The sequence below is a fragment of the Macrobrachium rosenbergii genome, chromosome 56 (genome assembly GCF_040412425.1).
Source record: "Macrobrachium rosenbergii isolate ZJJX-2024 chromosome 56, ASM4041242v1, whole genome shotgun sequence".
Taxonomy (NCBI): Eukaryota; Metazoa; Arthropoda; class Malacostraca; order Decapoda; family Palaemonidae; genus Macrobrachium; species Macrobrachium rosenbergii.
This window is the reverse complement of record NC_089796.1, coordinates 21,668,444-21,689,527: the sequence shown is the minus strand read 5'-3', so window position 1 is coordinate 21,689,527 and position 21,084 is coordinate 21,668,444. Positions and strand designations below refer to the sequence as shown.

Genomic DNA, 21,084 nt, shown 5'->3' with positions numbered 1-21,084 from the left:
AGGTGACTTGTCTGGTAAAACATTAATATTGCAACTGAAAACTATAATACTCTCAATTCCAAACTATTCTGCCTCATCCAATTATGTCAAATTCTATACCAAACTAAAAATAGCAAAATTACAAGATAAAAAAGTACAGATCAAAAGTACAACACTAAAATAATTAGTAATCTTACCAATTTTATAATAGTTTATATTCAACTGCATAGTTTATTATTATTATCAATTAGTTTAACAAGACTCCTGACCCTAATCTATTCGACTCTCAGAGCTGGCCTGAAGAATTTGTCTTCATTAATGATAGTTTAGACTGTGATGACTAAATATGGCTCACAAATTTGACTTAAATCAGGATTGAACCCCAGAGTTTTAAATGGAAGGCAGAGTGCCCTTGCCTTTCATTTAAGAGTCCTGAGTTCCATCCCAATTTGTCAGAAATTTGAATTATGAATCCTTAAAAACCATATAATTGGGTTGATGTAAAAAGACGGAGAATCTGACAAAATGTCTTTAACCAACTTGTTTCCAAAGCCTGAAACTTCTTGTTGATTTTATTTTGAACATTCACACAAAAATCTTATAAGTGGGTTTGGATCATGTGGTCTATTCATCAAATAGCCATGGGTCAAATGAGGGAACAATTCTAAGACAAGTCAAAATTAAATGTGTGCTGTTACTTTTGATATGATGAATTCTTTACTCCAACATTGGCCTTGATCTGCTTTAATTTGTTACTATCACTTTTATTATCACATATACTCTGCCAGTTACTGATGAAAATGGGATTTGGAGATGGTATACAACCACTAACAAGAGGATCTGCTTACGGTCTTGTCATAGCAGTTGCAGCTTTGGCTGCTTTATTGACTTCATTTCCTGTAATGCATACGTGGGCAGGAATATAATATGCAATGTACCCCAAACTTCCCATGATTCAAGTTGCCGAATTCTGAACACGTGAACTTTCATTGGAACCTAACTAATTGTCATACACAAGTTTTCTGAACATGCTGAATATTCACGAAATGCTGAGAAACCCTGCAAAAGTGTTTATGTTTAATTTTTTATGTAATTTATAAGTTTTCAGGCTTTTATGTGTAAATTAAATAACATTAAATAATAAAAGTAATAATCTCTCCCTCTCTCTCTTTTTTTACTATGAGAGAATTTTTGTGGTACTTGTATATGTTTATTTTTGTATGATAAATAAATTTTTTACCTAATAATAACTACTAATTTTCAAATATTAATATGATTAATAAGATTAAATAATAATAATATAACTGTAATTACAAAATTAGTATGTGATACGAATTTTAAACAAACAAATATCTTCCTCTCATCTTTTGCAAGAAGCTCGAAGGCAAAGCTGTAAGACATGTTGATTTAACATGACAAGAAGGGGGAGTGTTGCTGACTGGTGGGCAAATTTTCTTACGTAATTCTCTCTCTCTCTCTCTGTGTAATAATTCATAAAAATTTTCACTCTTTTACGGACAACTTATCTCTCTCTCTCATTCGTAGTTAGCGTATTACCGTTTCTCTGTATGTCTTTAACTGTACAGTACATAATTTTAAATTGATCTAATTTTACCTGTGCAAATAAAAACTGTAAGAAGTTTTGTTTAAAACAAAGTCCGAAAGACACAAAAAATAGATCAGTGGAATGGGAAGAGAGAGAGAAATAGTATACTAATCTTCACACTATAGTTTTACATCAACCATTTAATTTTTTTTTTTAAGGGTAATGTACTAAGCTAACTTTTAAATGAAATTACAATGACTTTAATTTCACTTAAAAGTTAGTTTAATAATGAATTTCCATCTCTTGATATCTAGCGAAAGAATGACTTTCTCTCTCTCTCTCTCTAATGTTATTCTCTCTGTCTCCGTAATAATTCATAAATCATTTAACTTGATATTTCAAGTAAGGACAATATCCTCTCTCTCTCTCTCTCTCTCTGTTATTCTCTGTCTCCGTAATAACTGATAAACAATTTCACTCTCTTAAGTAAAGACAACCCTTATATATCTCTCTCTCTCTTTCGTTCATAGTTAGCGCTCGCACATTTTTACAACTTATTATTTCTCCATACATCTTTACCTGTACAGTAGTTTAAATTGATCTAATTTTAACTGTACCATCAACGAAGTGTAAATGTGCTAGTGTAGCAAATAGTTCTAAAACAAAGAGAAATAATAACTAAGAGTTGTATAGTCCAAATAAAAAACACTGTTTGTTCATGACAAAGCATCTCAGAACAAAGAGAAAGAGACATAGAATAAAGAAGTTGATAAAAAGGCAGGTTAGAAGACTTCTAAAAGAGATCAGTCGGAAGAGGAGACAGAAATTCTCTTCAACTCTCTATTTTATATCACCATTTATTTCTTTTTAAGGGTAATGTATTAAGCTAATTTTAAATGAAATTACAGTAACAAATTTCATTTAAAGATTGAAAACTTAATATTAAGGGCATGGTTATGTCATATTTAGTGTTTAAACATTAGAAATAAGCATTTATTAGCATTTTAGAACTATACCAAACTTACGAAAGAAATTTGCCTTGTAGGAGGGAGTTCTGGAACCTAACCTCATTTAAGTTAAGAATATGACTGTGTGAATGTATTTTCAAAATAAAATTAATTTTCATATATACTTACCAAGTTATTACATAGCTATAGTTTTAACCTTCTGTGGCAGACTTTTATTTAAAAACTGTGGTAGCACTTTGATAGTTCGTGTTGGTGACAAGCCCCGCCCACTTAACGGGTAGTGTTGGAATGACGTAGCTGATAGCATTGTTCTGTTTGTGCCCTTAAGTCCATTAGAGGGGAAAAAGGAGGGCTCTGAATCTGTAATTACTTGGTAAGTATATAAGAAACTTAATTTTATTATGAAAATATAATTTTCATATAAGTAACTTCCCATGTGGGTGGGATGAATGGACATATTCTACTCCAAAACATTAAAGTGTGATAATGACTTTGAAATAGAAAGGATGGCTAGCACTGAAACAATGCTTGTCATTTCCTTACCTGGTAAGAGAGCTACTGCAGGTGATACTCTGATTGGTGCTCATGTTAGCCTGTAGTGGCGTGGCAGTTGAGCTAAGGGTTGCCTCTACAGAAGTGAGAGTATATAATGAGTGCCCTTGTCCTGGGCACAGTACCAATAAAACAAACAAACAGACAATGCTCTCACCTATGCTGACAAAAAACCACTACTCATCCACTAAGATTGGTGGGCACCCCAGGTACAAAGTACCCCCATGCTCCCCAAAAACTCAACACCTTATGTCAAGTTAAGAGACAGAGGAGTGAAAGAATGCTTCCTATGCTTCATACTCCAATACCATGCCAGCCACTGATAATGGCCCCAGGGTACTGCAATTTTCAAACACTGTTTCGACTTCTTTTAATTAATTGAGACGTGAAGCAAACACTGTTCGACTTCTCTTGAATGTGTGCACCTCCAAAAGGTCAACTGAAGAATGAACGAAAGGGACAAATTATGCTTGAAAGTGAGAGGGATAACGATTGCTCGGACTTCATGCGCTTTCACTTTGAACGAAGGCAAAATGTCCTGAATCCGAGAGAGTGCCTTGGAAATCAGGTCCCTTAGGAAGAACAACAATGCATTCTTCGAAAGAAGGCTAGGATTCTTGACAGAACACCAGAAGATGCTGGATGGTCCTCTGATCTTCTTGGTCTTTCGCTGATAATATCTTAGGGCTCTGACAGGGCAAAGAACCCTCTCCTCTTCCTCCAGGATCAGGATTTCCATTAAATTCTTAAGGTGGAAGGAATGAGGCCAGGGTTTGGATGGGTCCCCATTCTTGGCTAGGAAACCTAGGGTAAGAGAGCACACTGCGTCTCCTTGGGAGAAGCTTACCCTCTTGTCAATAGCTTGCAGTTCCGCTTTGCAGTCGCCAAAGCTACGAGGAAGTGTTTTCTGAGTGACGTCCTTTAGGGAAGCAGAACCGAGGGGTTCAAAAGGAGGGCATGTGAGCCACTTGAGCAAAATGTATAGATTCCAGGAAACCAGATCGGCCTTCTTCTGTTTTGAAGTGTTGAATGACCTGATGAGGTCATTAAGATCTGGGTCTAAGGACAGGTCAAGAACTCTGAGCTTAAAAACCGAGATAAAGCATAGCTCGTCCCCCTTTAAAGAGTGACAAACCTTAGACCCTGTTGGTTTAAACTCCAGTTATCTGTCAAATGGAGTGAAGTCGACTGAAAATGCTTTTTAAATATTCAAAGATGTCTCCAGAAGGCGAGATGTTAAATCTGAGCCACCATCTGGGAAAACTGTCCAGCTTTGTTTTGTTTCTGGCGTTGGTAGAAGGTTGTCATCTGCATTTCACGAGAAGCACCTTCGGGGCTGTTCTTGAAAAACCTGTTTGTTCTTTTCCAGCTTCTGACAGTCTGCAAAGAACTGCAGAGATTCATGGCGTCAGGACTTGAAAAGCCATTCGTTCGGACCAGTGTGTCCTGACTGTCTGAAGCCTGCTTCCAAAGCTGTTCTTGAAAAGCAACTTTCATTCTGACCAGCTTGATGAAAAACGTCTGAAGCCTGTCATTAGGCAAGTGGACAAACAATCATTTACCTTCTCTTTGCAACAAACGGAAGGTCTGTTTTAGTAGTCATGGTGATTTTTGGAAGTAGCCTCCGCTCTGCACGCACGAACTCCACTAAATGCTGTCATTTCTTGCGTCAGGGTAACCACTCCTTTCTTTATAAAGGCCAAAACAGGACTTCATGAGGGTACAGAAAAATATATCATTCGTTGTGGTCAGGGAGTGTTTTAATATTTTCAAAATCCACCCCTCACAAAATGCTGAACATTCGGGGAAGACTCGACCACAAATCAAGCCTGTAAGCCATAATGGAGTACATTCGGTAACTGTCAATCCTTGCCCAGGGGATCAACAGGACTGGAAACAGAAGAGGGAAGAGAAGGTTTCTTGAAGTTTTGCAAACAGGTTCCAGCATCAGTTTGCCCCATTTCATTTCTTCGTCAACTGACAGACCATGGTATCTATGGTCCACTTGGCATAAAGGACCTGCTTCAAAATGGCTCAGTTGAAATCAACAAAAATATTCATTTTCCTCTTCACGAATAATATTTAAGTGACCAGCGATCACTCAAATTTAGTCTGCCATTCAGAGAAGCTCCTTTGCTGCCTGGCATGAGAAAAACGAATCCACGTGGGCTCAAGCGGAACATTTGACTTTCAATGCAAAGTCTTCCTTCAAACAGCCACACTGGAGGTCTATTTGATTTCTGGTGATGGAAAACATGACAAGAGTCAGTTGGGTTTCCTGTCCCAGTTGGCTTTTTCGGTTTCAATTGGAGGACGTTACAAAAGCGTTTGCCCAAAATTGTGAAATTTCTCTATGGATACAACAAAAAATAGTCATTCTCATCCATTCATGGGCGAACAAGGCGAGGATCAAGAAAACTGCAAAATCATCTTGAGGCAGTTGGCAAATTATCTTGGGGCATCCGGAAGGCCGAAAAGTCTGAGAGTTGAGAATCATCCTCAAATAGACAACCTTTGTGTCGGGGCTAACTGAAACTTTTGGAGATTTATGAGTACAGTCATCCCTTGTCTATCGAAGGGGTTAAGTTCTAGAACACCCCGCAACACGCGTAAATCCATGTAGTAGAAACCTTATATTCATTTTATTGTTTACTCTATATGTATATATTTTAAGGCTTTATAAACCTTCCCACACTCTTATAAACCTTTCACATTGTTTTATCGAAAATTTCCCAAAATGCAATTATTAACCTTTCCCACAATATTATAAATTTCCCTTCCTATTGCACTTGAAAGTTTCTATCCTCTTAAACCTTTGGTGAAGTTTTGAAAAAACTGGGCAGAGCATCAACAGTGATAAAATTCTCTTGTTGTATGTACAATCTGTTTCAAAATTTTACTAATTTTCAAATAGTACTAATATTAATGTAAACACATTAACATGTTATTTCACTAACAGAATTTTTTTTCACTCAGTTCCAATATTTATAATATTATTTTAGATCTGTTATCATCTAAACTATGCATAAAAAAACCTGAAAATGTCCTACATTTGTAAGGTTTTACGTTCTGAGAAAAAACTTTTTCACTTCGACAGCTAACTAAAAGCCGTTCACTACTTTTTGAAAATTAGGGCGATAATTTTTCAGAAGGGCTAAAGGCAACAAAATTAAACTAATGGACATTATTTATAATTTTGTACACAAAGACCTCGTTATGATACTGTAATTCATATTTCATTAAGAGAGAGAGAGAGAAAACTGGAGTTTACTACATATGAACAGTCTCAGCACAGTTCCAGCTTAGGATGAGACTAAGTGCTCTGACCACCTTCCCGACAAGCTGGGGATGAGTGAGTAATCTTCGTAACCTTAAAGTTGCTTCCATATGAAAATCAGATTTTCATAAAATTTCTGGATGAAACATCAACAATGATAAAATACTCCCTCTTGTGTACTGCCAGTCTTATGTGTGATAATCATGGAGAGTCAGAAGACTAAAGACGATGCAATGAAGCACAGTTCAGTAAATTTCAGAAAAGAAAAAAATGGGATCTAAGATTACGGGAAGGACCTACTTCAAAACAGCTCAGTTCATCTGGAGGAACAATAGTCTTTTTATACATCAAGTGACCAGTTCGATGATAACAGATCAGTATAGTTTCTTCTGTAAATAAAATAAAGTAGCTCTAAAATTTTGCTGCTTTTTCATTAAAAGATATGCATAACTGGGATGTTTATGTACATTGGTAAGCTGTTTTGTGATTTTGTAGGATTTTAATTTAGCATTTCATATTTTTTTTCCCATAGGGCTCCCCAGCCAAATTAAGGCATTAATAACAATAATCTATTTAAAAATTAGTAAATCTTTTATCATAAATAATGTATTTAGTCATGAAAATAGAATTTTTAGGCTTGAAAATGCTTATTTTACCACACATACACAAAAAAATAATAATAATAAATACCACAAAAATCGAGATATCGTGGAAAAATCTGTTGATTCAAATTTATATTTCTTGGGGATTTAAAAATTCTGCAAAGTCTGAGAAGAGACATCCCGATAGTGAACTCTTTGCGATATGGGACTTTGAGACGATTGTATTCTAGTTCTGGTAGAAGGTGAAGAATAGTCTGCAAGTCCTTCGTGCACTTCTCCTTCGAAGGGGATCATAGATGCCAGTCGTCCAGGTAAAGGCTGATGTTGATGCCGATCAGACGAAGCCATTTTGCGAGAGGGGCAAGGACTTGAGTAAACACTTGAGGTGCCACGGAGAGGTCCAAGCAGGGAGCCTGAAACTGAAATACTTTGACCTGGAAGACAAACCTGAGATACTTCCTGGAGTCCGGATGGATGGGGATATGGAAGTGTGCGTCTTGCATATCCAATGTTATCATCCAATCCCTCGGGTGAATGATATGACTGACTGGTTCAACTCCATCTTGGACTTCATCTTCCTTACAGAGAGATTGAGGGCACTTACGTTGAGGACTGGTCTCCAACCCCCACAACGCTTTGGGGACTACAAACAGATGATTTAGAAGCCATCTGTGCAGGTGTCCTCAACTTCTTCTATGGCTCTCCTTACAAGGAGAGAGGATACTTCCTTCAAAATGGCCGAATGCTTCTCTGGGCCTTTTGAGTAGGCCGTCAAGACGATGGGCGTAGTGACCAAAGGAGGGGATGGAGTAGCCCTCCTTCAGAATCTTGACAATCCATGGGTCTACCATTCTGTGACTCCACTTCTCCCAAAATGGAGTCTGGCTCCTAACTGGGGCACGAAGGACTTGTTCATTTCTTCAGCACAGCCTTAGAAGAGCTCCTTCCCTTCATGGTTCTGGCTGGGAACCGGACATTGGAACAAGGCCTAGGTTACGACTTGGGTTTACTTCCGCGAAAGGGAGGTTGTTGAAGCGGAGAGACCGTCTTAGGCACAAAAGACAACGACGAAACCTTGGGGCCCTTGGAAGTGCTAAGAGGTTTTGAGTTGACTTCTGAAGGTCCGAAGCAATTTCTTCCACTATCAACTGAGGGGAAAAGGTGAAGCGAATCCAAAGGCGAATATAATAAAGCCGACCTCTGTGACTATGTGGCTCCTCTGGTGGTGAAGGGTACCAAAGTTCTCTTTTCTTCAGAACCCCACAAGAGAAAAGGGCCGCAGGTTCCAAAGAGCCATCTCCAATGGTTCTGTCCATGCCCCAAATAAATAGGTTGCAAAGTACTGATCCATGTCCTAGTGGTCTTTGATCTTCTTGGCAGGGGCGCCTACTGTCCAGTCGAAGGAGCTAGGAGCTACAAACCTCGAAAAGATTCTTAGCTAGGTGATCCAGGTCTGCTGAAGAGAATGTGATCTTCGCCAAAGCAAAGGCCGAGTGACGGGAAGAGTCGATGTGGCCGGAGTCCCCTTGGGAGGAGGCAGTGACTCGCAAAGAGGGAGCTTCCCAGGAGGCGTACAACAGGTATCTCCTCTTAACCAGATGAGAGGGAGAATGTGCTAAAGTAGCTTTACCTTGCTCCCTCTTAGCAGGGCCAGTCTTCAATTTCCTTGGTCGCTTTTTTAGACAACGAGGAAAGAACCATCTTGGGAAGATGAGCTATCTTCTGGGAAGTCATCAGGAAGGAAAGAAGCAAAAAAAAAAAAAAAAAAAAAAAAGCCAACAGGTAGAAAAGGAGAACTGCATATGCCAGAGGAGGAGCAGGGTCTAGTTGAACCCCTCCTCTTCTTCAGAAGTGATCGGAGACGAGGGATAAGTCGTGAGCAGGCTTGGAGGCGGGAGCTTCCTTGAAGAAGCTCATGATTTCAGACAATCATTGCTTGATGGGTGCCAAAGAAAGCTCATCTTGTTGCCAAGGCGGGCACTTGGCACTCAGAAGTAGACTGGTGATGAAGGGTTGGCGCCGGACGCTCAGGTGGTGCTGGGTGTTCCGGGAGAGACAGATGGGCGACAGGCGGGTGGTCCTTTGGCGCCTGAGAACCAAAGGAGGCGCTTAGCGGAAGGGTGTTCCTGAGAGAATACTTCCATGGGTTGAGAAGGAATCCGGAGCAAGGTGGAGGATCTGAAAAGGAAGGCTGTGGACTGCAGCGTCTGTTGACTGCTAAGAAAGAGCGGCCGATGTTGTCCGTGTGCCTCTTCAATGGCTGAGGCGAATCAAGCGCCTGTGGAATCTGGATTGGAATCAAACTTGACAACACACGATGCACACATCCAGAGACAGGAATTTCCAACGGCCGTCTGTTGACACCTGGGGTCCTCATACAGGCTTGGTGAGGACAACTACCTGTGGAAACAGCCTCCCTTGGACCCCTCCCGGTATGTCTTCTCCCCACATGTTTAGAGGTCAACGGGACAGTAGCCACCTACTCCACTTCCCTTCACTGAATGCTTTATCACAGAACAATTTTGTCCATTAGGACTTTCAGGGACACCCATGTCTGACACAGTATGCACTGCCGTTCAACTTCTTATCAAACCTGGATTCAAAAGGTTGCAATGTGTCAGGGTTGGAAGCATGGGAGCCAGGCACAGAATGAGTGTATTGATAGTAGGGGATGGGAATAGGGAAGAGGGAACAGGGGAAGAAGATCCCTGACTTAAGCTTAGGGGAAAGATCTAAGCTAACGGAAGCTCTACGCTGGAAGCATTCAACCTTTCTCCTCCTATCCACTTTCAAACTTACTAAGGTGAGATTCAAGAACCTTCCACTTTCTCTCATTTCCAGTCCTTGCACTCATCACATGTATTCTCCCTGGACATACCCTCTTCAATTACTGCACCTAGTGTGTGTGAATCATAACATACCTTAATCAATCTAGTTCATCCTTGCCTTCACCTCTAGAAACACTAGAATCAAACATATCTAATTTCAAAAAAGCTAATAAATGCAAACAAAGCTTGATGGCTACCAAAAGCGACAATACTTCACTGATTTCAGCAAGAAATAACAAAAATCGGTGGAAAGCTGCAGCAGATACTATGATGTTAACTGTTGTGTGGCAAAAACAGAATGACACTAACAACTATGTTCAAATAATACCCATTAAGTGGGGTGGGGCTTGTCACCTACTACCTAACTATCAAAGTGCTACCGCAATTTTAAAATAAAAGGCTGTCACTTTTGAGGTTAAAACTATAGCTATGTAATTACTTGGTATGTTACTTATATGAAATTTTACATTTTACCATCTTCACATATTTTGGAAAGTTTAAATGTGTAGTGCAAGGGTATTTTTGGGATTAAAATATTGAAGGGGTTCTATAACCTTTAGTTGCTAAAATTTACATTATTTCTGCACTGGTATCTCTTTAATAATTTTAGTGGCTGATCCAATCATACATAATTTTGATTTTTTTTTTATGGCACTCTAAAATTCTGTAAGAATATCGACAGGGATGCTACTTTCCTTACACATTAATGCGTATGTTGACTCGACTACTTTTTAAATTATGGATCCAACTCACACTTGATTATTATTTTTTTTTTTTTGCTACAAAAAATTTAAACTGCTTCCTTAAGGTGTAAAAATAATTGCATACTGAACTGCAAGATGCACAACAGTGAAATTTTGTGCAGACTGAAATTCACAATGATATATGTAAACAAAGTAGTTTTGTTAAAATAGGCTACACAAAACAAATATATGCATATCTGAGACAATTAGAGAAATGTCAGAATGATGCCTTATGTGAGAAACAGTGATGCTACAATTACAAGTAACTGCAAGCTAATAATTATCAACAATATATTAGGTAGTCATCTTCAATATGCAATGTTTAACAGTTTCTATGATTACAGTGATGATATAATTCAACTAATTTTTATTTATGAATTAGTATTAATTTCAATTATCATATAAACTCTATGCCCTGCTTATGAGTTGGGTCACACTAGACTACGCCAGACACAAGCAACAAATTACTCCCCCCATTCAAGTAGACCACAAACAGATGTCAAGACTGCTGTTGTCCAGCATAATGGCTATCTCAACTGTTATACTTTTAGAAGGGAATAGTTCTAACAGATATATAAACAAACAAAATATCAATCTACTCTGACACTAATTTAAGAATTGTACAGATTTGTTACTGTAAACTGAGAAACCATCCAAGACTTACAAATCTAATCCATCATGATTATTTCAGTTATTTTCTGTACAATGGTCAACTCACATTTTCCCTTTTCTGGGTCTAATCAAGATGAAATCCAAACAATGTCAGGAGAACCTCAGTCGCAGGAAGGTCCCACTCAGAATTGTAAACCAATCTCCAGGATATACTTTTGGCCAATAACATGAATCCACACAAAACGTCATATAAATGCTGCCATGTCAAAGGTGGCAACAGTCATGAAATAACTCGACATAAATGGTGGCACTGATCAAGAAACAAAGCCAAAAAATGGTGGCAACACAGCAGTTATGACCTTCGGTGCTATACACTTATTACTGTTCTGCTCTAGATTGTGCAGTAATAAAATGCTTCTAGAATATTTCTCTCAATTTCATATCTACAATAACTTCTTATAAATAATGCAATGAGTTGCAAATGTTGACATAGATAAGTAAGCAGTTCAAGTTATACACAGACTATGTAGCTTCAGTCATAAATTATATACATGTATTGTAAAACATACAATTAAATTCCTGATATGAGAGCAAATACCTACCTTCATCAGACTGGGGTATAAGTCTCTGGAGGGAATCAGGATTACGAATCTTTTGAAGAGTGCTTTTATTCAAGTTCAGACGGGCTTTTCTCAAAATGTTGCGCGAGAAGGCAGACAGCGCAGGCGAGGTAGTAGAGGCAGGAGCTGGCATCATCTCATCCACTTCACCCTTTCCACCCTGACAGTAACATGTACAAAAGGAATTGTGTAAAATAAAAAAAATAAAAAATAAAAAAAAATTAAAAATTAAAACTATAACTAAGCTTACTATTAAAAACTTCATAACTTAAATGCTACTACTCAAACCTAAATATTAAATCAACTTAAACTGACATGTGCATTGTCCTTAGGGACCACAACATCACTTCCTGAAAACTGTTTAGTGTTATATTTGACATCTACTTTCATCATACCTACGAATTAAGTTTTATACCATTATAAAATCTTTATTGTATTGATTTATACCATTATAAAATCTCTATTGTACTGTTTTCAGGTTGTATCATATGGGTTTAATATGTTGATTATGCGATTCAAAACAAGCCTCAATTGATAAATCCCAGTTGACATTTGAAAACCATCCTCAACATTGTCACAATTTGTGTTTGCACTTAGATCTGCCTATACATATTAAATTTTTATATTCAGATCCACTCATATTTTACAATGAATGACATAAGTGGTGAATCTCTAGGAAAAAAACATGGTCCTCTTTAAGTTAAGAATTCCTCTATTTTTTTGTAACGAATGAAATTACTCAAATACAAACTACAGGTACTTCCATGATAAATACCGCAATGATTATAACTTGGGATTACATTACATAAAAATTCATTCCCCATGATCTTTCTACAACCCCCTTAATCATAAATAGATCTCCTAGCTGAAGAAACCTACTAAAACCTGAAAGACAGATTACCCCAGCATACGTATCTAGATTAACACACAGCCATTACACAAGGCATCACTCTTCAACTGAACTGGAATAAATGCAATTACTTCATGAAATGTGTTAATTTAAATCACTATACAGCAACCAAATACAATGCATAGAAATATTACTGGTGCCTACTGCAATATAACTTTATTAAGGCCTGCACACATACCAAGATCTAGATGAAATGTTCATCAGATCTCTGACCTGGAAATTCCAAAGTGATTGTTCAAAACAATAGCTACTCGCTTTATATAAAATTGCTCACATGCAGTGAAAAGTATTTTTATGATTTACAATGACTACATTTATTACTGAATTCATTAATATATTTAAAAGCTTGCTAGACCTCAAAGATTGCCATTATAGGTATACTGTATACCCAAACAAAACAAGATAGTCATAAAACTTAATGCTAGAAAAAAAAAAGTGGCTACATTAACAAGGCTCAGAAAACTTCAGCATACCATCACCTTCCGACAATTGTAATCTTCAAAGGATATTGCATACTATATTCCACCCACTCCAAATGTAATAGATATTTCATTTCATAATACTCCTCACTATGAAAAGCCATAACAATCTACAATCAAAATGTGGTAAGCCCATGAAAGTAAGTCAGGCAGCAGCAAATGAAGAAGCGATAGACTGAGGAAAGTTGTCAAAAAATGTTATCATTTGAATATTTTATGTCCAATTTTGTAGGCATGTACTGTATCATTGCCACACTATATGCTAAAATTAAATACATACTATCAAACAGAACAAGCTAATATTTGAACATGTATAAAACTTTCTACTTCACACTGCAATGCACAATATTAAGCTTAACCCTTAAAGGACGGGTTAATTATGTACAGGCAGTCCCCGGTTTACGACGGGGGTTCCGGTTTTACGCTGCGTCGTAAACCGAAAATCGTCGTAAACCGGTAAAATCGTCGAAAATCATCAAAAATCCAAAGAAAACCTTACTTTTAATGCTTTGGGTGCATTGCAAACAATGTAAACTGCATTTTTATTGAGTTTTTCATAAAAAAAAAAAACCTCCAAACTTTTATTATTCTGCAGTTTTGGAGCCATATTTCTTCCGTCGGATTGGCGTACGACGCATCGTAATCCCAGAGCATGCGTAAACCGGGAAATAATTTCTGATGAGTATATTTGAAAAGCGTCGTAAACCAGGGGAGAGTCTAAAAAATTTTCCCTACCTTCCACGGGAAGTTGAAAGACAACATTTTTATGATAAAATAAAGTTTTTATATACACTTACCAAGTAATTACATAGCTATTGGTTCCTAACCTACGGCAGCTTAAAATTTCAAAATTCGTGTGACAGCGCTTCTATTGTTTGTGTGTAGATGACGAGGTCCTGCCCACTATCTGGGACTCAAAGGAACAACTTAGCAGAGAGCTCAATTTGTTTCACGCTCAAATGTCCATGCAAGGGGAGGGTGGTGGTCTCTGATCATGTAATTTACTTGGTAAGTATATATGAAACTTTATCATAAAAATGTCATTTTTATATTTCTATATAAGTAACTTACCAAGTAATTACATAGCTGACTCCACACTGTTGGGAGATGGGAAAGACCATGGACATATTCTACTCCAAAGCATTAAGTAATGAATTTGAAATAGAATGGTTGCTAACATTGAATACGTTTGTTGTTTCCTTACCTGTTGAGAGAACTGCTGCAGGTAGGTACTGCCTCTGGTCGGCGCTTCTCTCAACTTGCAGTGGGCATGGCAGTGTAGCCAAGGGTCGCCCCTACATTAGTGGGAACTTTGCAGCGGAGGAAGTACACTGCATGCTGACAAAGTTTTAAAAGATGCTCTTGCCCTACGCGAAGACCAGAATACAAAATAATAACACTATCACCTACAGTACACCACAGAATTAAAACAATAACCCAAACCATTAAAAAATAACACAAAACTGGTGGGTACTCCAGGTACAAAGTACCCCCAGGCTTCCCATAGACTCAAAACCTCAAGTCAAGGAGAGTGGATAGCAAAGGAACAGAGAGTTCCCTACCTCTGCTTCCTCTCCCAGCACCATGCCAGCCACGGATAAAGGTCCTAAAGTATTACAATTTTCAAACACGGTCTCTAGAGAGAGACAAGTTATGTCTAAATGCGAGGGAAGCAACTGCCCTACTCTGAACTTAACTAACGGAAAGGCTTCCTCCTGGATCTGAGAGGGTTTGATATCAACTCTCTCAGAAAAAGGATATGGCATTTTTGGAGAGTGGACGAACAGAGTTTCTTACAGAGCACCAGAGGTTGAGATCCAAGTCCTTTGGAATCTTTTCCGTCCCAAAGGTAGTACCTGGGAGACACCTCACTGGACAGGGAGAAGCTTTCTTTCTTCCTCAGGGTCTGAATACATCCTTAAGATCTTTTGATGGCGAAGGATCTAGGCCAGGGTTTGGAAGGGTCTTCTATTCTTTTAAGTGCAGGAAACCAAGAGAGATAGCAGAGTGCATCCCTGCACAAATCCTACTACTTGTCTATCACTTGTAACTCACTGATACGCTTGGCAATAGCAAGAGCCACTAAAAAGACAATCTTCTTGGTGAGATTCTGAGGGAAACAGAATGAGAAGTTAGAATTGAGGACCTGAAAGTCATCTCAGTAGAACATCTAAGTTCCAAGAGACGCCTGGTAGAACTTTCTTTCTTAGACGATCGTAAGGATTTGACTGCTGCTGACATCTGACTAGAAGATAGATCCATTCCTCTGTGTTTAAAGATCAAGGAGCATCGACCTATACCCCTTTGATGGTAGAGGTTTCCATAACTTCCTGATGAAACTTCAGGAATATAAAAATCAGCTATTTAATTCCAGATGTCCTGAAGAAGAGACGTTATTAAGGGGGCTGCACCTTCTGAAGACTGCCCATTTTTGACTGGTAGAGCTTTTGTAGAAGACGCCGCCTGCACCTCCTCGAATTGCCTCTGCAGCCTGTCTTGAAAGCCTTGTTTCTGATAAGGCGCCTGACAGCCTAAAGCCTGTCAGGCCGAGAGGACAAACCCTGGTGGAATCTGGAAAGGTTGTTTGAGCAGGCACTGCTTTTGTGGAAGGAGTCTGGGTAATCCACCAGGGGTTGAATCAGGTCTGGAACCATTCCTTGTTCGCCAAAAGGAGCTTGGACTAGGTCATGGAGGTGTTCTGATGCGACAACTTGTTGATTACCTCCTGATCATTTCCCCGGGAGGGAAGGCATACACATTCAAGCCGTCCAGCCTAAAGATGGCGCCTGTGCCCCATGCTTGAGGATCCGGGACTGGAGAGCAAGAGAGCACAAGACGTGACTTCTGACATTGCAAAAGATCCATGTGGGGTTTGCCCCATAGTTTCCACAGATTGGTCGAGACTAATGTGGTCTAAGGTCCATTCGGTCAGAAGGACCTGTTTGAGGCGGCTTAATTGCTTCAAATAACGTTTGCCCATTCTCCCTTGAATGAACCAGCGCTGGACAAGAGTGACTTGGATTCTCCTCCACCAAAGAAGGAGATCCTCAAAAAGTCTTGAACAGTGAGAAGGAAATGTGTGGCCCTGCTTTCTTTCTGGCATGTAAGAAAATGCAGAAGTGTTGTCTGCATGCACTACTATCTTCCTTTGCCGAGACTTGATTCCAAGAAAGATAAAGGCCCAATGGAACTGTTCTTGCCCTTGCTACTGATGTGAGACTTCTGCTGTACCGAGTCCTGATGTGAGACTTCTGTTGTACTGCAGTCCTGATGAGACTTCTGCTGTAACATAGTCCAAGTTCCAGAGAATTCCCAGCTGCCCAAAAGAGCGCCCAGCCCAGGTCGGAGGCGCCTGAATAAAATTGAAGGTCTGGGATTGGGAGAAGAGACTTCTGCCCTGAAGCTCCTTTCTGGGCATGACCAATGGAGATCCTTCTTTGGTTTTTGACGTGAATCGAGAAGACGAGTCTGGTTGGGTCTTTCTGCACAGTTCACTTTCAGGAAAACTGAAAGGGCATCATGCAGTCTGCCTAATTTTACAAAACTGCTCTACTGAAGCAAGGGTCACTAGAAGACTCATCCACTTGTACTGCCGAGCAGGAAGGAAGAGCAAGGAACTGACTGACAGTCTGAAAGCAGTTGTTGACTTTGGGCAACAGAAAAGCCCAAAGTCCGGGAGAGTTCAGTTACCATCCCTAAATAGGGAATCTCCTGAGTCAGTGTCATAAGGATTTCTTTTCGCTTATGAGAATGCCTAATTCCTAAGTCAGGCGAGAGCTCAAGTCCTCCTCAGCACTTTTCCCTCCGGGACGATGAGCGGGAAGCCAATCATCCCAGGTATAAATTGCTGCTGATTCCCAGAAGGTGAAGCCAATGCCATAGAGGAGTAAGGGGATTCGCAGGAAAAACTTGCAGGGCTGTTGACAAATCAAGCATAGGCCAGAAACTGTAGTACCGCCCTGAAAATGTAGCGTAGAAACTTCGTGGAGTCTGGATGAACGGAACGTGAAAATACGCGGATCCTGCATATCCAGGGTGACCATCCAGTCCCCCTGTTGTATTGAGGACATGACTAAACGGCTTCCATATGAAACTTCGCGTTCAGCATTTAAACATCTGGCGCTGACATTTAGAAATAGCCTCCAGGCCCCCAAAGGCTCCAGAACTACGAAAATGTGATTAAAAACCTTCTGAGTGGAGATCTACACTTCTTCCACTGCCCCCTTTAAAAAAAAAAATGGATTCAACTTCCTGAGAGGGGCCAAAAAATTTTGTAGAACCTTTTAACAGGTGGTCAAGGCGATTGGAGATGTAACTAAAGGAGGAGCTCTTCTCAAAAGGAATGGCGTAGCACTCCTTGAGAACCTTGACCATCCGAGAATCCGCTCCTCTTCTCACTTTTTGGGGTTGGTCTTGAAGTAAGACGTCTTACTGGACTTCATAAGGGGTTGCAAGTTTGATCAGGGCCAGACTGAGTTTTTGTCTCTCCACACAAAAGGGCTGAGGCTGTAGAGGGGAGAACAATCTTAACGTGGAAGGCAGAGGCTCCTCAGACATCTAGTGACTGTGCCACAAGTCAGTAGTAGACTTCTGCAAGTCTGAAAGAATCTCCTTTACAGTGACTTGAGACTTATCTAAAGGATGCCTATAGAAAAGAGGGAGGCTAGTTCCAAAGAGCCGTCTCCAATTGCCCCCATCTGAGCACAAAAGAACTCCCAGTCAATTGGAGGCAAAATCTTCGGCAAGATCAGGACAGTCCTCAATCTTCCTCACTAGAGCCCCGATGGCCCAATCGAGAAATCTAAAAATCTTGAAACACCTTAAAATGTTCTGATAAGGTGATCCAGTTCAGATGAGGAAAAAAAGACACTTGGCCATGGAAATTTACGAGCCGAATCCACCAGACTCGAGAGGAAGTTCCCCCTAAGAGGAGGCAGAAACCTCCAAGGGAGGAGCTTCCCCGGTGGTGTAGAACGAGTACCTCATCTTTAACAATTTGCTGGGTGGAAAAACGAATGTTGCTTTACCCCTGCCTCTTCCAGCAGCCAGCCAAGGCTTAACTTTTCTGAGAGCCATCTTCGAGGAGTGAGGAAAAGAACTAGCTTGGGTAACCAGGCACCTCTGATGACTGCTTTCTAAGAGGAAGGTAGAAGCTGGAGAAGTAGGAGAAGCAGGAATGAAGAAATCTGGAAAGCTATCCATGAGGGAAGGGCAAGGAGACGAGTAAGCTGGAAGAGGGGGGCCATCTACTGAACAACCTCTCTCCCCTCTGAAGAGATAAGAGACAGATTTATCCTCAGATTCTGGAACTGAAGAGGTTTTCCTCAACACCTACAAGTCTCGGCCACTGACGCTGGAGAGGGGCTACCCACCTTCTGAACCAATGATGACGACACGGATTAAGAGAAGAGTTACTTTGGCGCCGTGAAAACAGAGGCTACGCTCGGCTGTTGGCTGGCTCGGGAGTTGGCGCCAGGCGCCAAAAGCAGATGTCTGGCTCAAGATGGTGGGCGCTAGGCGTCGCTATCAGCTGAAGCTGGCTGAGTCAGCGGGCGCTCAGAAGAAGCTGGCGCTAGGAATGCTGGTAGTGCCAGGACTGTCTCCAAACAATGAAGATGATGAGCTGAGAAGCAGGGATGGTCCTGAAAACTGCAGAAGGAGTCAGGCTAGCTCCTGTACTCTTGACAGCCAGAGGAGGAGAGGTATCAAGATCCGCACATCTCTTGAGCGGGCGGAAAACAGAGAAGAGATATGGAGTTTCTTTTCGCCTGGAAGTTTAAACTGATGAAAGCTGATGCACTGAATGCCTTTCCAATGGCATTTAGTCAAAGCCTGGAACAAACGACAGGCTCGACTGCCTCGGCAAACTACACCAGCCTCTTGACCTCCAGTATTTCTTCTCCCCGCAAAGGGGAGTGACTGTAACCTTCGCCTAGGAACACTGTGGAACAGACAGCCACCTCCTCTCAACATCTCAGCCTCACTGCACTTCATTATTCATCCTTTCATTAGAGATCTAATAGCAATCCCATTTCCATAATGGTATTAGAAAATAAACCAAATTTGATCAAATCTAATCCGAGGCAGGCAGTGGCACTAAGAGCGAATCATGGGAACCTGGAAGAGTAGATGGTAAAGTAGGAGGACTTAGAATGGAGAAACAGGAGAATTGGGAGTAGTAGTACTGTGTTCTATCACCTACATTATCCAAAGGAGCAGAATCTGTATTGGCTTTCCCTTCCTATCTTCTTCCACGTTTTGATGAGATTTCAAGGTTTTCACCCTTATCCACCCAACCTGACACTCTATGCAAGCATTATTATTTTACTACATTCTGCCCCCTACACTTTAATGATTTTGTATGAGAATCAAGAAAACTTTGGTTAACCTAGTTCTACAGCCCTCAGAACAGAAGCAAATACTAAATTAATACCTAAAGTTAACTAGAAACAATAATTCATCAATGATAGAAAGCGACAACAACAAATCCTGAATTACTTCAAAAGACCAGACAAATAACTAGCCAAAAGCAATGAAGCAGCTATGTAAAACTACTGATGTTGATCGAAGCCGCAGGAAACGAATGAGCTCTCTGGTTGTTCCTGAGTCCTGGAGGTGGCGGACCTGTTACTATGCACAGAAACGATAGAAGCGCGCTGGGCCAAGCCGAACTTTGAAATTTGCTGCCGAGGTCAGAACCACAGCTGCGTAATTACTTGCAAGTTACTTTTCACATAAAAATGACTATATATAACCTCTGTGTAAATACTTCTTACAAAAACACCTCCGTAAATTTTTTCTAATATATTACATTATTTTTGTAAATTATAATTACAATCACACAGTATCATAACAGATAAAACTAAAATCAGTAAATAAAGTTCTGAGCATGTTTGTTGTAAAATATGTAAATACTGATCAGGAAATGCAGTTACTTTTTGGGATTTATACATGCTTTTTCTAATATTTCTTGCAAAATTGCAAACTATAATGACATCATATCAAAAGATAAGAACTACAACCAACAGTAATCCCTGGGCATAGTTTAAGGTGAGCAAATAAATGTAAGAAGTCATGGCAGGAAAGGAGCAAGATATTTCCACCCAAGTCAAGAACAATACTTAAGTTCCCAAGATGCTCACGATCAGAGGCTGAGCTGAATTTTTTTGTTGCCACATCCATTTATGGCTACTGAAGTATTAAACCTTTCCGCTGACAGAAAAATCATATGGCGGGTAATATTATTCTCAGATGGGATCTGATCCACCACCCAAACCCTGGTTTAGATCCTCTATTGAGGGGATTTGTACATTAAGGGTTAAGCTCCAACTTTTGTCATTCGTCTCTTGTGTGGAACTTTGTCAAAGGCCTTTTGGAAATCTAAGTAGAGTACATCTATTGCTCTACTACTGTCATAAATACACAGTACGTTATGAAAAAACTCCAAGAGGTTTGATAAGCAGGGTCTGTTTTGTCTGAAGCTGTGTTGACTGCTAAACAACAGGTTGTTTCTATCAGTGTGATCCACAATATGATCTGCAATTATGGACTCAAAAACCTTACAAGGGACTGACGTTAGACAGATTGGTCTATAATTTCCTAGCTCTTCTCTTGGACCTTTTTTGTAAACTGAGGGCACATAACTAGTTTCCCTCCTTTTGGTGCCTTTCATTGTTCTGCGGTTCTTCTGTAGAGTTTACGTGAGTAACTATCTCCTCTTGTAACTCTTTAATTTCCCTTGGATGAGTCCCATCCGGGCCAGCAGAATTGAACTTTAGTTTTTCTACTGTGTTTTTAACGTCGTCTGTGAATATTATTTTGTCAAGCAGTTCTAGCCCTTCATATTTAATAGCTGGTTCAGGGATTGTGGTAGTGTTCTGAATTGTGAAAACACTAGTAAAAAACTTATTCAGTAACTCTACTTTTTCCAAGTCTAAGTTCACTAGGTTTCCTTTATTGTCTCTTAAG

The 21,084-nt window shown here is 39.9% G+C and overlaps 1 protein-coding gene across 4 annotated transcripts in view; it reads right to left on the bottom strand.

The window, feature by feature from the left end:
- LOC136836444 (histone-lysine N-methyltransferase 2A-like) overlaps positions 1-21,084 on the bottom strand; it is a 116,749-nt gene that overhangs the window by 84,092 nt on the left and 11,573 nt on the right. For all 4 annotated transcript variants that reach the window (XM_067100708.1, XM_067100709.1, XM_067100710.1 and 1 more), the window contains exon 3: positions 11,710-11,887. In XM_067100708.1, the coding sequence (XP_066956809.1) occupies positions 11,710-11,887 (178 nt within the window). The remainder of the gene's footprint in view (positions 1-11,709; positions 11,888-21,084) is intronic.